Source organism: Echinops telfairi, unplaced genomic scaffold, assembly GCF_000313985.2.
Source record: "Echinops telfairi isolate 266 unplaced genomic scaffold, ASM31398v2 ScPeMD7_7469;HRSCAF=8507_1, whole genome shotgun sequence".
Lineage (NCBI taxonomy): Eukaryota > Metazoa > Chordata > Mammalia > Afrosoricida > Tenrecidae > Echinops > Echinops telfairi.
Window position 1 is genome coordinate 76657554 of NW_022111373.1, and position 12599 is coordinate 76670152.

The 12599-nt window shown below is 40.0% G+C and overlaps 1 protein-coding gene across 1 annotated transcript in view; it reads left to right on the forward strand.

The window, feature by feature from the left end:
* ANKRD31 (ankyrin repeat domain 31) overlaps positions 1–12599 on the forward strand; it is a 165688-nt gene that overhangs the window by 146905 nt on the left and 6184 nt on the right. The window contains exon 24 of the mRNA XM_045285221.1: positions 3326–3428. Within this exon, the coding sequence (XP_045141156.1) occupies positions 3326–3428 (103 nt within the window). The remainder of the gene's footprint in view (positions 1–3325; positions 3429–12599) is intronic.

Consider the following 12599-nt stretch of genomic DNA (forward strand, 5'->3'; position numbering starts at 1 on the left):
TAATAAAAGAGCCTCAAAAGCAGAAGAGGAAGAGTTCACACACCGAGTGGTGCAGATTCCCATGACCAGGCTTTGTTTGGTTATGAAATTGAGCCCAACAGGAGCCTATACTTCACAGATCTCAAATATCTTCCTTGTTCTGTTTAATTTTGAAAACATTTATTGATTACTCAGATGTACTAGGATGTATACAAGTGCTTTTCATGAATTCTTTTACTCCTTTGACAACTTAATAAAATGAAGGGTCTTTTGTTTATAAATGTATAAATTGAGGCTCAAGAGAATTTTGCTTAAAAGCTAGAACTTCCAGAGTCTGGTAACCAGTATTGCCAGGATGATGTGAAATACTTCCCCTGCCAAAAAAACTCACAGCAATCCAGTCAGTTTTGACTCATAGTGGCCCCGTAGGGCAGGGTAGAACTGCTCCTGTGGGTGTCTAAAGATAGAAATCTCTTTTTTAAATCATTTTATTGGGGGCTCTTACAACTTTTATAACAATACATACAGCCATTATGTCAAGCACGTTTGAACATATGTTGCCATCATCATTTTCAAAACATTTTCTTTCTACTTGAGCCCTTGATATCATCTCCTCATTTTCCCCCCTCCCATCTTCTCCCCTCCCCTCCCTCCCTCATGAACCCTTGATAAGTTATAAATTATTATTATTTTTATATCTTACACCAACCACTGTCTCCCTTCACCCGTGTTTTTGTTGTTCGTCCTCCTTGCGGGCTGGGGGGGTGCAGTTATACTTAGATCATTGTGATTGGTTCCCTCTTTCTCCCCATACCTTCCACCTACCCTCATGGTCTCACTACTCCCATTATTGTTCCTTAGGGGTTTATCGCTACTCCCATCATTGTTCCTTAGGGATTTATCTGTCCTGGATTCCCTGTGTTGAGAGCTCTTATCTGTACCAGTGTACATGCTCTGGCCTAGCCGGATTTGTAAGGTAGAATTGGGGTCATGATAGTAGTGGGGAGGAAGCATTAAAGAACTAGAGGAATGTTGTATGTTTCATCAGTGCTATGCTGTACCCTGGCTGGCTCCTCTCTTCTTTGTGACCCTTCTGTGAGGGGATGTCCAAAAGTCTGCAGATGGGCTTTGGAACTCTACTCCACAGTCCCTACCATTTGCGTTGATATGTTTTTTTTGTTCTGGGTCTTCCGATGCCTGATACCTGATCCCATCAACACATCATGATCACACAGGCTGATGTGCTTCTTCCATGTGGGCCTTGCTGCTTTCCAGTAGATGGCTGCTTGTTTATCTCCAAGTCTTTAAAACTGGAGATGCTGTATCTTTTGATAGCTGAGCACCATATGCTTTCTTCACCACATTTACTTATGCACCCATTTTATCTTCAGTGATTGTGCCAGGAAGGTGAGCATCACAGAATGCCAGGTTATTAGAACAAAGTGTTCTTGCATTGAGGGAAAACTTGAGTAGAGGCCCAATGTCCGTCTGCTAACTTATTATTTAACATATGATATATGGTCAAAGAACTATGTCCCTATCATTATATATAAATATATTTACATATGTACATGCCTGTATTTATACCTCTATAAATGTATGTTGCCTTCTAGTTCTTTCCTCTATTTCCTTTTACTTTACTCCTGTGCCACTGAGATAGAAATCTTTATAGAAGCAGAAAGCCTCATCTTTCTCCCATGAAGCTACTGTTGGTTTTAAATTGCTGACTTTGCAGTTAACTGTCCAACATGTGACCCACTATGCTCCCAGGGCTTCTTATAAAGTGCTCATAGCATTAAAAAGTAATATGACACAGACTCTACCTTCAAGAAGCTGATAGTAGTTTAATTGGAACAGACACAGTAACACATAACTTCATTGGAATGTGACAACTATGGACTGTGACAGAAACGCAGGCACACCACGTTTTACTGCAGTTTGCTCTACTACACTCCACTGACCAAGTGTAAATAAAGTGTAGCAGCCCTAAAATAAACAAGACTCTTTTCCCAACAACATGTATTTATTTCTTGGTTCTGTGTCACACTTGAGTAATTATTACAATATTTCAAAATTTTACATAATGCTGTTACACATGGGGCTTTGTACTCCCATGAACAGTTACCGTCTCGGAAACCCACAGGTGGCCACTATGAGTCAGCATCGACTCAGTGGCAGTGAGTCTGGTTGGGATTACACACTTCATAGAAGACAAGACCACTCTCCTCAAGTTGGTTACAATGCACAGCAACCCTATGTAGGATTTCTAGGGCTGGAAATCTTGAAATCTTTATGGGAGCAGATAGTCTTATCTACTCCCCATGGATCTCCTGGTGGGCTCGAACCACCGACCTTGAGGTTAGCAGTCCAACTCTTACCTGAAAGCACCACCAGGGCTCCTTAGTGTGTACAGATAACTTTCACAAGCACTGGGAAGCCAACACAATCTTGTGACTCACCTTATTATATTGTGGTGATCTGACCTACAATATCTCCATATATGCTGTGTGAGTGCAGACGTTATGGGAGCATAGAGCAGAGTCAACACTTGAGTGTGGTGTTCATAGGAAGATGTGGTTCTACTCACTGTGAATTGGAATCTTGATGACCTCTAAGAACAACATCATGGAGGGACCGGTGTTTGAGTTGATACTTTTGAATCCAAAGTTTTCCCACAGGGAATGAGCTTCTGGCGTCTATTATCAGGTCACCCTAGAATTAAGAATGCAGAAGCCAAAGGTCCTTAGAACCAGCACATTTCTGGCAGGTGATTGTTCATCTCCTCAGCCTAGCCCACTCATGTGAAAATATTTCTAGACTCTGATTCTTTGGGCAGCAAAAGGACAAAATCAAAACCTGGATGTGTAGAACGGAAATGTTATTAATTTAATCAGTTACACATCTGATTTTTTAAACTACTATTACCTTTATGGCTTAATTTTATTAATGTAACATTTTAAAATATTAAATACCTTTACTAGATTAATGATTGTTGAATAAGTGAATGGGTAAAGAAATTAATAATATACAACAGGGGTCAACAAATTTTTTTCTGTAAAGAGACATATAGTAAATATTTTAGGCTTTGTAGGCAGATGGTCTCTTCCGTAAGGACTCAATTTTGTTGTTGTACCGAAGAAGCCACAAACACCAAGTAAATAAATGCCCATTGCTGTCTTCCAATAAAACTTTATTTACAAAAGAATGTGGCTACAAGCTGTCTTTTGCCAGCCTATTATATGTGAGTAGCAATAGTCATTACTTTAAAAGAATTATAATATGCAGAAGATAGGTGTATTTTCCACCTGTAGAATGTGTATTTATGTGTATTTTTCATTCTGTGCAGGTAACTTATCTTGGGAAAGAGCTTTTAAAGTATGTTTCTGAGGAGGTACCCGTGCCTCCAGAGCCAAGCTTGATACCTCAGCAAGCGCAACCTTGCCTTCCAGGTAAGTAAAGGCGACACCCATTTCCTAGTCGTAGGACTTAAACACCCAGATTCACTGAGAAAACACACATTTCTCTGTCAAGGTGAAATTTACATAATAGACCGTTAACCATTTTAAAGTGAACAATTTAGTGCCATCTACTTCATTCACAATGTTATATAACCATTTTCATTGCCCCAAAAGGAAACCCTGTACCTATTAAGCAGTTACTCGTCATACCTTCCTCCGCAGTTACCAATCAGCATCCTAGCTCTTGAGCTTTACTTACTCTACATCATTCACATAAATGCACACAACATGTGACCCGTGTAAGTCTAGTTTCTTTCATTTGGCATAATGTTTTTAGGATCAGGTATGTTGTAGTATGTTTTTGTCGATGAGTAATATTCCATTATATTTACACGAGTGTGTGTATATATGCAAGGGGGCTTCAAATCTTGTGTAAAAAGTTCCATAATCTTTTCATTCTATTTTGCCATGAACTTTTTGAAGCCATCACCTTTGTGTGTGTACCTGTATTTGTTTGAGTACTTATTTCTAGTTCTTTGTGGAATATATGGAGTACTGGCCTGCTAGTTGTTGTTTTAGGTGCCAGCAAGTTGGTTCTAGGAGAGTGATCCTTCATACAGCAGAACTGACCACCGCCCTGTCCTGCACTGTCCCCATAATTGTCCCTATACTGGAGTCCATTGTTGCAGGCACGGTGTCCATCCACCTTAGCAAGGATCTGCCTTGTTTTCCTTGCCCTTCTGCTTTACCAAGCATGATGTCCTTCTCCAAGGACTGGCCTCTCCTGATAACATCTTCAAAGTAATGAGACGACTTCTTGACATCCTGTCTTCTAAGGAGCATTCTGCCTGTGCTTCTCCCAAGATCTGTTTTTTTGGCTGTGCCACTTTACATTCCCATCAGATATGTACTGTAGTTCCAGTTTCTCCACATCCTCACCAACACCTATAACTTTCTGCTGGCTTTTTTTGGGGGTGGGGAAGTTAGGGGTAGGATGGTGGGGGTGGTAAAGTGTTGTTTCTTTTTTACTTATTCAATGTTCCATTTTTTAACCACAGTTCATTCTAGGAGAATTTAAGACATGACCCTTTTCCTCACAGCTCTTTTCTCTAAATCTGTGCTATACTTTGGATAGATTTCTTTTAAGTATCTTATAGAAATAAAACAAAACAAAAGTATAGGTCTCCTTCCTAAAGGCATGGTTTGGTTAGTTTTCCACCTTTTAAAAACTAAGCACTAAAATGAATCTCAGGTTGTTAGCATATGTTAATCTGCTTTGTCTACTGGAATACACCCGGGTCTGAGGAAGAAGAAGACAGAGTCCTCCTCAGTGAGCAGCAGATTTGAAATGACTGGGGCAGGGCCCACACACATTCTGCTACGCTGACCTGACTGAGATTCTTTCCCTCCACAACAGCATCGCCCCTCTTTCCCCCCAACATTCCCCCCTCAGCCCAGTTGAAGCCAGTGTAGACAGGGAGAAGAACTCCGAACTGCTGCAATTTTCCCTCGCAGTAGAAACAGTGTCTTGTCTTTTGCTTTGGATATTGCAGAAAATTTTCATGCGAGTTTCAGAACTGTGGAGCCATCAGAGCATCAAACAGTATCAGCTCCTTGGCCCCATGCTAAGACTGTGCAGGCTGGTCCCTGCTGGCATTCTGTAGGTTGATGCGGGAATTTTGTTTGAACTTCTCTGTTGTAGAACTCTTTATATCTGATTTTGTGGGACCTGAAAGAAACACAAAGACTTGGCAAAGTAGGAAAATGTAATCTAGCCTTGTTTCAAGCATTCAGAAGAGAATATTGCTATCTCTTCTGCATTTCAAAATATCGTAGAAGTTGTGGTTCTGGAAGAACTTGTCCATGTGTTTTTTGTTAAGCCTCTCTCACTAGCATAATCTGTTCCCTTAAGCTCTTTTAAAAAATTTAACTTAATTTTTCAGTTTTATTGGCATGTAATTCCCACACCATATATTTCAGTGGTTAGACATGAAAAAATTGTGTAATCATCACCACAATCAATTTTAGAACGCTTTCTTCTTTTTTGTACTCATTATTAACTCCCCACCTCCCCGCATGTCCCCCACCACAACCCCAAGAAACTATTAATCCAGTTACTATCTTTATAGATTCACTACCCTGGATTCATATAAAGAAAAACATACAATGCTCCACCATCATCAACAGTTTTCAAAGAAAACACAGAAACATCCCAATGCAAAGGAAAGCAGACAATAATAAAAACTAGAATAAAGTTCAGCTCTTTTATGATCACAGTTGTCAGAACAGTGATTTTCAGGAATAAGGGGAACTAGGAAGAGCTCTTTCCGGTCCTCGTGACTCTGGCCACCGCACATCTGATTTGATCAGGCCAGCTCCTGCTGACACGGCATAATTGCCTTTGCCTCTCAGTGTGCTGTGCCTGGGTCAGATGATGCAGGATAGGAACCAAGCCAACACTTGCTAAGAAAATGAAATTTGGAGAGAATTAAAAAAAGAGTGTGTGGGAAACTTCAGTTCATTTATTTGTATAAGAAAGATACGGTTCTGTTGTTTTTCATTGCTGTTGACTTGATCCAACCCATGGTGACCCCATGTATGCAGGGAGCAGATCACCAGACCTGCCTTCCAAGGCACTGGTGTGGGTTTGAACTGCCACCTTCTTTAGAGAACCGTTATTAAGTCCTAAACCAGACAAGGACAAGGCAAAGGCATATTATCTAGATGAGGGACATCATTGGCATGAGGTCTTTATGGTGTCCAAGGGTTTTCTGACATACAGCTTGAAAGGGGACATAGGAGGTCAAGGAAAACTCACAGATGCATGACTATAACTGCCAACCTTTGGGCCAGTAGTAAAATACTCAACCATTTTCACCTGCCAGGGACTTACAACACTGTAATTATGATCCTGTGCAATTAGATGGTCAAGCCTTACATGTAGCAGCCTGTATTTTAACTAATTGCTGATGACCTAGTCGTTCTCCCTTGCTAGGCTAAGAAGGTATTTGAGTGCAGAGAGATGCTTAGCAACTCTCGCTTTCTTCTTTACCCCCCAATGTGAGGCACACAGAGTAAAAGAATGAGGGAATAAAAACATGAGAGGCTCCAGTGGCTGATATTTTAAAACTGGATGTCCTTGTGATTGTCTTAATAGGTGGGCTCACTTAGATCTTGTACAGGTTATAATGGAATTTGGGGCAAAGAATTTAAATGGTATACAGTAATGGAATTTCATTTGGTTAGTATCATCTTCCTGATTTAAATATTCTGCGTATCATTTTGAAAGTAACAGGTCCTCATTTTGTCAACCAGGAAATTTTTTTAAAAACCGTCATTATCACTCCTCTCTCTCTATTTTTTTTTCCTCTTTCTTATCCTGTCTCTCTTGCTATTAATCTGTGTCATTTATTACCGGGAGGCAAAATATAATGGAAAATCTAGCCAGGGAGGGAGGAGATGTAGCCGGAGCCTCTGGGGTCATTATCCATGGAGATGAGAAGGGAGTGGATATCAATACAAGAGTCTTCTCTTCAGTGGAAATAGAGCACAGTGTCTTGGAAATCCAGGGAAACCTTGGAAACCTGGAAAGACCAGAAGAGGTCAAAAAGTGCTTCTCATCCCCAACTTGCAGATGAAGAGTTGAAGGCCTACAGAGGCAAGAATGGTAGAAAAGAATGGAAGGTAAAAGTCAGCTGACAGAAAGATATTTTAGTGAAAATGTATATTCTGATAGTATTCGTGTGTGTCAGATTCTTAAGCAGCAAAAGGCAAGGCAAATAGAAGTAGCAGTGCATCAGGAAGTGAGAAATCGGGGGTCGTTCTCCTAACAACCACCTAGTGATATGTAGCTTTGGGCCACTTGTATAACTTCTTTAGCCCCCACTTGCTTCTTATGGAAAATTGATAGAAGCGGGGATTAGACCAGTCACTGACTTTAGGCCTACATCAAAGTGCGTTACAAAATAACAATAATGAGGGGGTTTTATGATGATGGTGATGAAGATAAAAAAGGTGTAACAAGTAGAATATCAGTCTGTCAGGCTCTGTGCCTAGCATCTCTGAGTCCCAAAGGAAAGCTTTCCTGCAGTCTTTTGTGCTGTACTAGCGGTGTGATTAAGGATTCAATGTAAGGAAGACCACAGTCCTCACAACTGGACCCATAGGTGACATCAGGATAAATGGAGAAAAGGTTGAACTCATCAAGGATTTCATCTTGCTTGAATTCACAATCAATGCTCATAGAAGCAGCCGTCAAGAGATCAAAAGACAGATTAGGTAAATCTGCTGCACAAGACCTCTTTAGAGAATTGAAGAGCGAGGTTGTTTCTTTGAGGACTAAGGTGCACCTGACCTAGGCCATGATATATTCTTCATTGCCTCGTTTGCATGTAAAAGTTGGCCATTGAAAAAGGAAGACCTGTAGAACAGATGCATTTAAATTGTGGTGCTGGAGAAGAATATTGAAAGTACCATAGCCTGCTGAAAGGACAAACAGATCTGTATTGAAAGAAGTAAGGCCAGAGGGCTCCTTAGACGCAAGACTTTGTCTTTATATATTGTGAACATAATGTCAGGAGAGACCGTTACTTGGAGAAGGATATCATGTTGGTACAGTGGAGGGACAGCGAACAAGGGGCAGGCCCTTGACAAGATGGATTGACAGTGGCTGCATCAATGGGCTCAGGCATGGGAACAATTGTGAGGGTGGCACAGGACCGTGCAGTGTTTCATTCTTATCGGTCGGAGCCTGCTCGATGGCACCTCACAACAACAGCAGTGTGGAGAGTAGGGAAGCCTTTCCAGCTCTCTAGGCAGGGCAGGGCAGTGGCAGGCCAGGTAGAGAAGGCTGCGCCAAACCCTTGTGCTAGATTCCTGGCTCTGGTAACAGAGCAGGCCCACGGCAGGGGTTCACCGTGATAGCCCAGCCTCACAAGTATAGAAGAGGAGGTCAAAGGTGGGCACACAAGCACTCTGGTTGTCCTTTTCAATTTCTGTCAGTTAGGGTTTGCTGTTTTTAGTTGGCAATCATACCTAAATGTTTTTGGATGATTAATATGTGAGCTACAGGTTTACTTAATTATCTCATTTAATCTTAACCCCTTTGCAGATAGAGGAACTGACCCAAGATTATATTGCCTAATAAGTGGCAAGGTAGAGGACTCAAAACAAACTCTGCCTGGCTCTCAAGTCTGAAACACTGTACTAAAACATGGTCCCCATAAGGGACTCTGGGAAATGAGGGGAGGGAGGTTTCATGATCAAAGACTCATTCCCTCTCTCCTCTTCCTAAAGTCTCTAAAGGTTCATAAATCTGTGTAGCTTTGTTAGCCCACATATCCTAAATGTATTTAATGATGTGATATCTATGAATATTTCATGGCATAAATAGGAACAGCCTAATATCTAACTTATTACTAATCATTTTGGTCACTTGAAATCAAGAAAATCCTGAATCATGTAGATCAATGATAACTGTTTTCATCTTACCATTTCAAAACTTTCTTCAATGAATCAAACAATGAAAAGAACTTTTTTCTGTGAGTTCTATTTAAACTCAAATACTATTTAAATTGATGACTCAAGTCAGTGTTATTAATGGATGATGATGATGAAGAAATTAATTCCCAGAGATGGCATTAACACATTTGAGGGTACATATGGTTTTGGATTAAATATTTTAAAACCTATAAACACAACATTTAAAGTTGGAATTCATTAGATGAAATGTTGATAAACCCCTGTAGTATCTGTTATCTCCACAGTCCTTTTACACTTTCAAATGGAGTGAGACTGGTGATTGTCTCCCCTAAATTCCACCCCTGCCTCCCGAGCCTATGTTCTTTCTGTGTAATGGGCTGGAGGATTTCTTCTGTTTCCTTAAGGGAAGCATCACTGATGTGTGTGTGTGTGTGTGTGTGTGTGTGTGTAAGCACCTATGTAATTTGTGATCATTATATACAGGTATATTGACATGTTTTTCACAAAGGTCTTTACAGAAATATTCTTAAGATAATCACCTTTCATTCTTCACCTTGCAAGCCAGCTTTATATATTTGTGTCCCCTGTCAACATAGCACCACAGCACTGAAAACACATTAGGCTACGTATATTCATCTAGCAAAGGAAGAGTACCTCAAGGCTTTCTTTTTCTCCAACCATCATTTAATGCACACTAATTATATATGTGTGTGTGTGTGTGTGTGTATTTTTTAAATGGGACCTTAACATTATTTATGTCAACAAAGAACATGCTTATCCAGGAAAAAAGTAGACTCTCTCATACATAATAAAATGGTCCTCAGCCTACTTATAATCCGTTATAAATAAACAATTTTAAAGAGGGTTTTTTTTTTTGTCCCAGTGCTGTTACTACACGCCATGTCTCTAGAAGAGTAAATGTGGTGAACACACACATTCACAGGTGCTTCTGTTTTATGTGGTTAAAAACTACTTAAACCTAAAGCACCCGGGGAGATGGGTGCCTGATAACAGAGCAGAGGGTGTTCTTTTAGCTCTTATTTACACCGCTTGTTGCATTTTCATTATTTTAATCCCATCCTTTCATCCGTTGACATAATTCATAAAGTGGAAGATTTATCAGCTGATAGAGAAGAGATGGGACCAGGTTCTTTGCTGGGTTATTTTGGATACATTTTAAGAGCCTCCTTTCAGTACAATGCTCGGACTTATTTCTTTACAATCAAATACACAAAAAACCTGGACACTCTACATAAAAACGCAAAGAACTGGAATCAATTCTGTTTTGAAACCACCTATTAGATTTCAGTTTTCTCAAAGTATGAGGACTTGAATAATTTTAAGCTAATAAGGATAATATCATGTGTGTTTATTGGTTCCAGTACATTTTTCACTTTATCAATGCAAATCTCTATCAAATTATTAGTTTAGTATTAACTATCAAAGCATGTAGTACTCTACCACCATGTGTTTACTCTTGGTTAGCTGCTGAGTCAGCCCTAACTCATCAAAACTGGATCCCACAGTTGTGATCTATGGGGGTTTTATTGACCAGTTTGGGGAGGTCTTGTGCAGCTAATTAAGGTGCGCTTGACTCATGCCATGGGATTGTCAGTCACCTCGTACTCATTTGAAAACTGGACACTGAATAAGAATCGATGCATTTGAATTATGGTGCTGGTGAAGAATATTGAAAGTGCCATGGACTGCCAAAAGAACAAATGAATCTGTCTCCGAAGAAGTACAGCCTGAATGTTCCTTAGAGGCAAAGATGGGGGAGGTTCGTTTCATGTTCTTTGCACATGTTGGCAGGAACGACCAACGAGTCCCTGGAGAAGGACATGATACTTGGTACAGTAGAGTGGCAGCAAAAAAGAAGAAGGCCCTCAAAAAGATGGATTGACACGTGGCTGCAACAACGGATTAAAACATCAAAACAATTGTGAGGATGGTGCAGACTGGGTAGTGTTTTCTTCTCTGTACCCCAGGTCACTGTGAGTCGAAACCGACTCAATGGTACCTAACGACATTTTTTTGCAAGTAGATAACCTGGCCTTTCTTCCTAATCTATCTTTATCTAGAAGCTCCACTATGTTGCTATGTTGACTATCATAGCAACACTCATGCCTTCACTAACAGACAAGCTAGGTGATGGTTGTGTTTGAGGTGCACTGACAAATTGAATCCAGGTTGCTCACATGGAAGGCAACAATTCTACCACTGAATCACTGTTGTTCATATTTATTCTTTAGGCTCCTTTATCTTAAAAAAGTATTGAACTAATTATTTATAATAGCAATAATTCAGCATTCTTTTCATATATAACCAGGGCATATGCATCATGTAACCATCCATTGAGATTGTTATTAATTATTTTGCTTTTGATTGGAAGTAAATGTCTGGTTCAAAATGAGAATTAATGCATATTTATGTTCATTTCCATTTATAACCAGAGAGAAATTTTCTTCCACAAACATAATAAAATGTAAAATGCTTAGTTTGTAAGAACAAGTGTAAGAAATCCAAGTTCAATAACATCATAGACAAAGTGAATTTCACATATCATCCAGTCTTTGGTGTGTATTATAGGGATGAAAAAGAGCTAGAGAAGTGAAATTTATTAAATGTGAGTTCATAAGATTGATAATGTTTCCGAAGTGAGTAATCAGTTAAAAGAACAAACCTATCTTTGTATTGAACTACTAAGGGGAATTCAAGAAAATGAAAAACAAGCATTAGAAGGAGAAGGAAGAGTAAAAGCTAAAATTATTTTGAAGTGTTAATTGCCCAGTATTTTACCCAGTAAAGAAACCTGGCAGTTCAGCTTAAGTAGACTTGTCAGAATATCTGAAGTTAAGTGCTGTCATCTGGGGAAGATGCATGCCCTCTCCAGTCATGCTTTAGCACAATGGCTCCTAACTTTGCAGACCTTGTTGGGGCGGCAACAAGGAGACCCATACGTCTGCATAAACTCATTTTCCCTTGACCTTGGTTGCTGATGTGGTACTGTTTAGAAATTTTGTTTACAGGTCTCAGAGGCTACTCACGTTATCTAAGGAATCTATCTCAGGTAAAAGTCAAAAGGGTTCCTGTCCACCACCAGCCTCAAAATGGAGTGGATTGGTACAGCTCCTGGTGGAAAGATTCTCTGTCACAAAGCTGTAAGAGATGTCTTTGGTTGTCAGTGCAAAGGCAGTGATTACTCAACCCAAACAAACAAACCCACTGCCACTGAATTGACTCCAGCTCATAGTGACTCGTAGGCTACAGTAAAGCTGCCCCTGTGGGTGAGTGAAGTAGAGAGAAGCAAATTAGAACCCTAAGAAATAGTAATTTAATCAGTTCCTTTGCCTGTCTAATGTGTTTTTCCCTATCTCACTCTCAAAATTTTTTGCAATGGTAGAATTGAAAAAAAAAAACACCACAACAATGCTTCTTGCCTTCCCTGGCCCTTTCACTTACACAGCGCTAGACCTTCATGCACTATTCTACCTCATCTCCGCAGGAAGGACTGGAGACTTTCATGGGAAAAATGAGTAGTAGATATTATCAGACTGCTTGTGTGTGTGTATGTGTGTGTGTTGTGTGTCTCATTGGTGTTACTGCGTTTCAGCAGTCAGTTCATCTTCCTCAGTGCTGGTTTATATCTTCTAATTCATCTCTGGCCCCAGATAGCTGTGT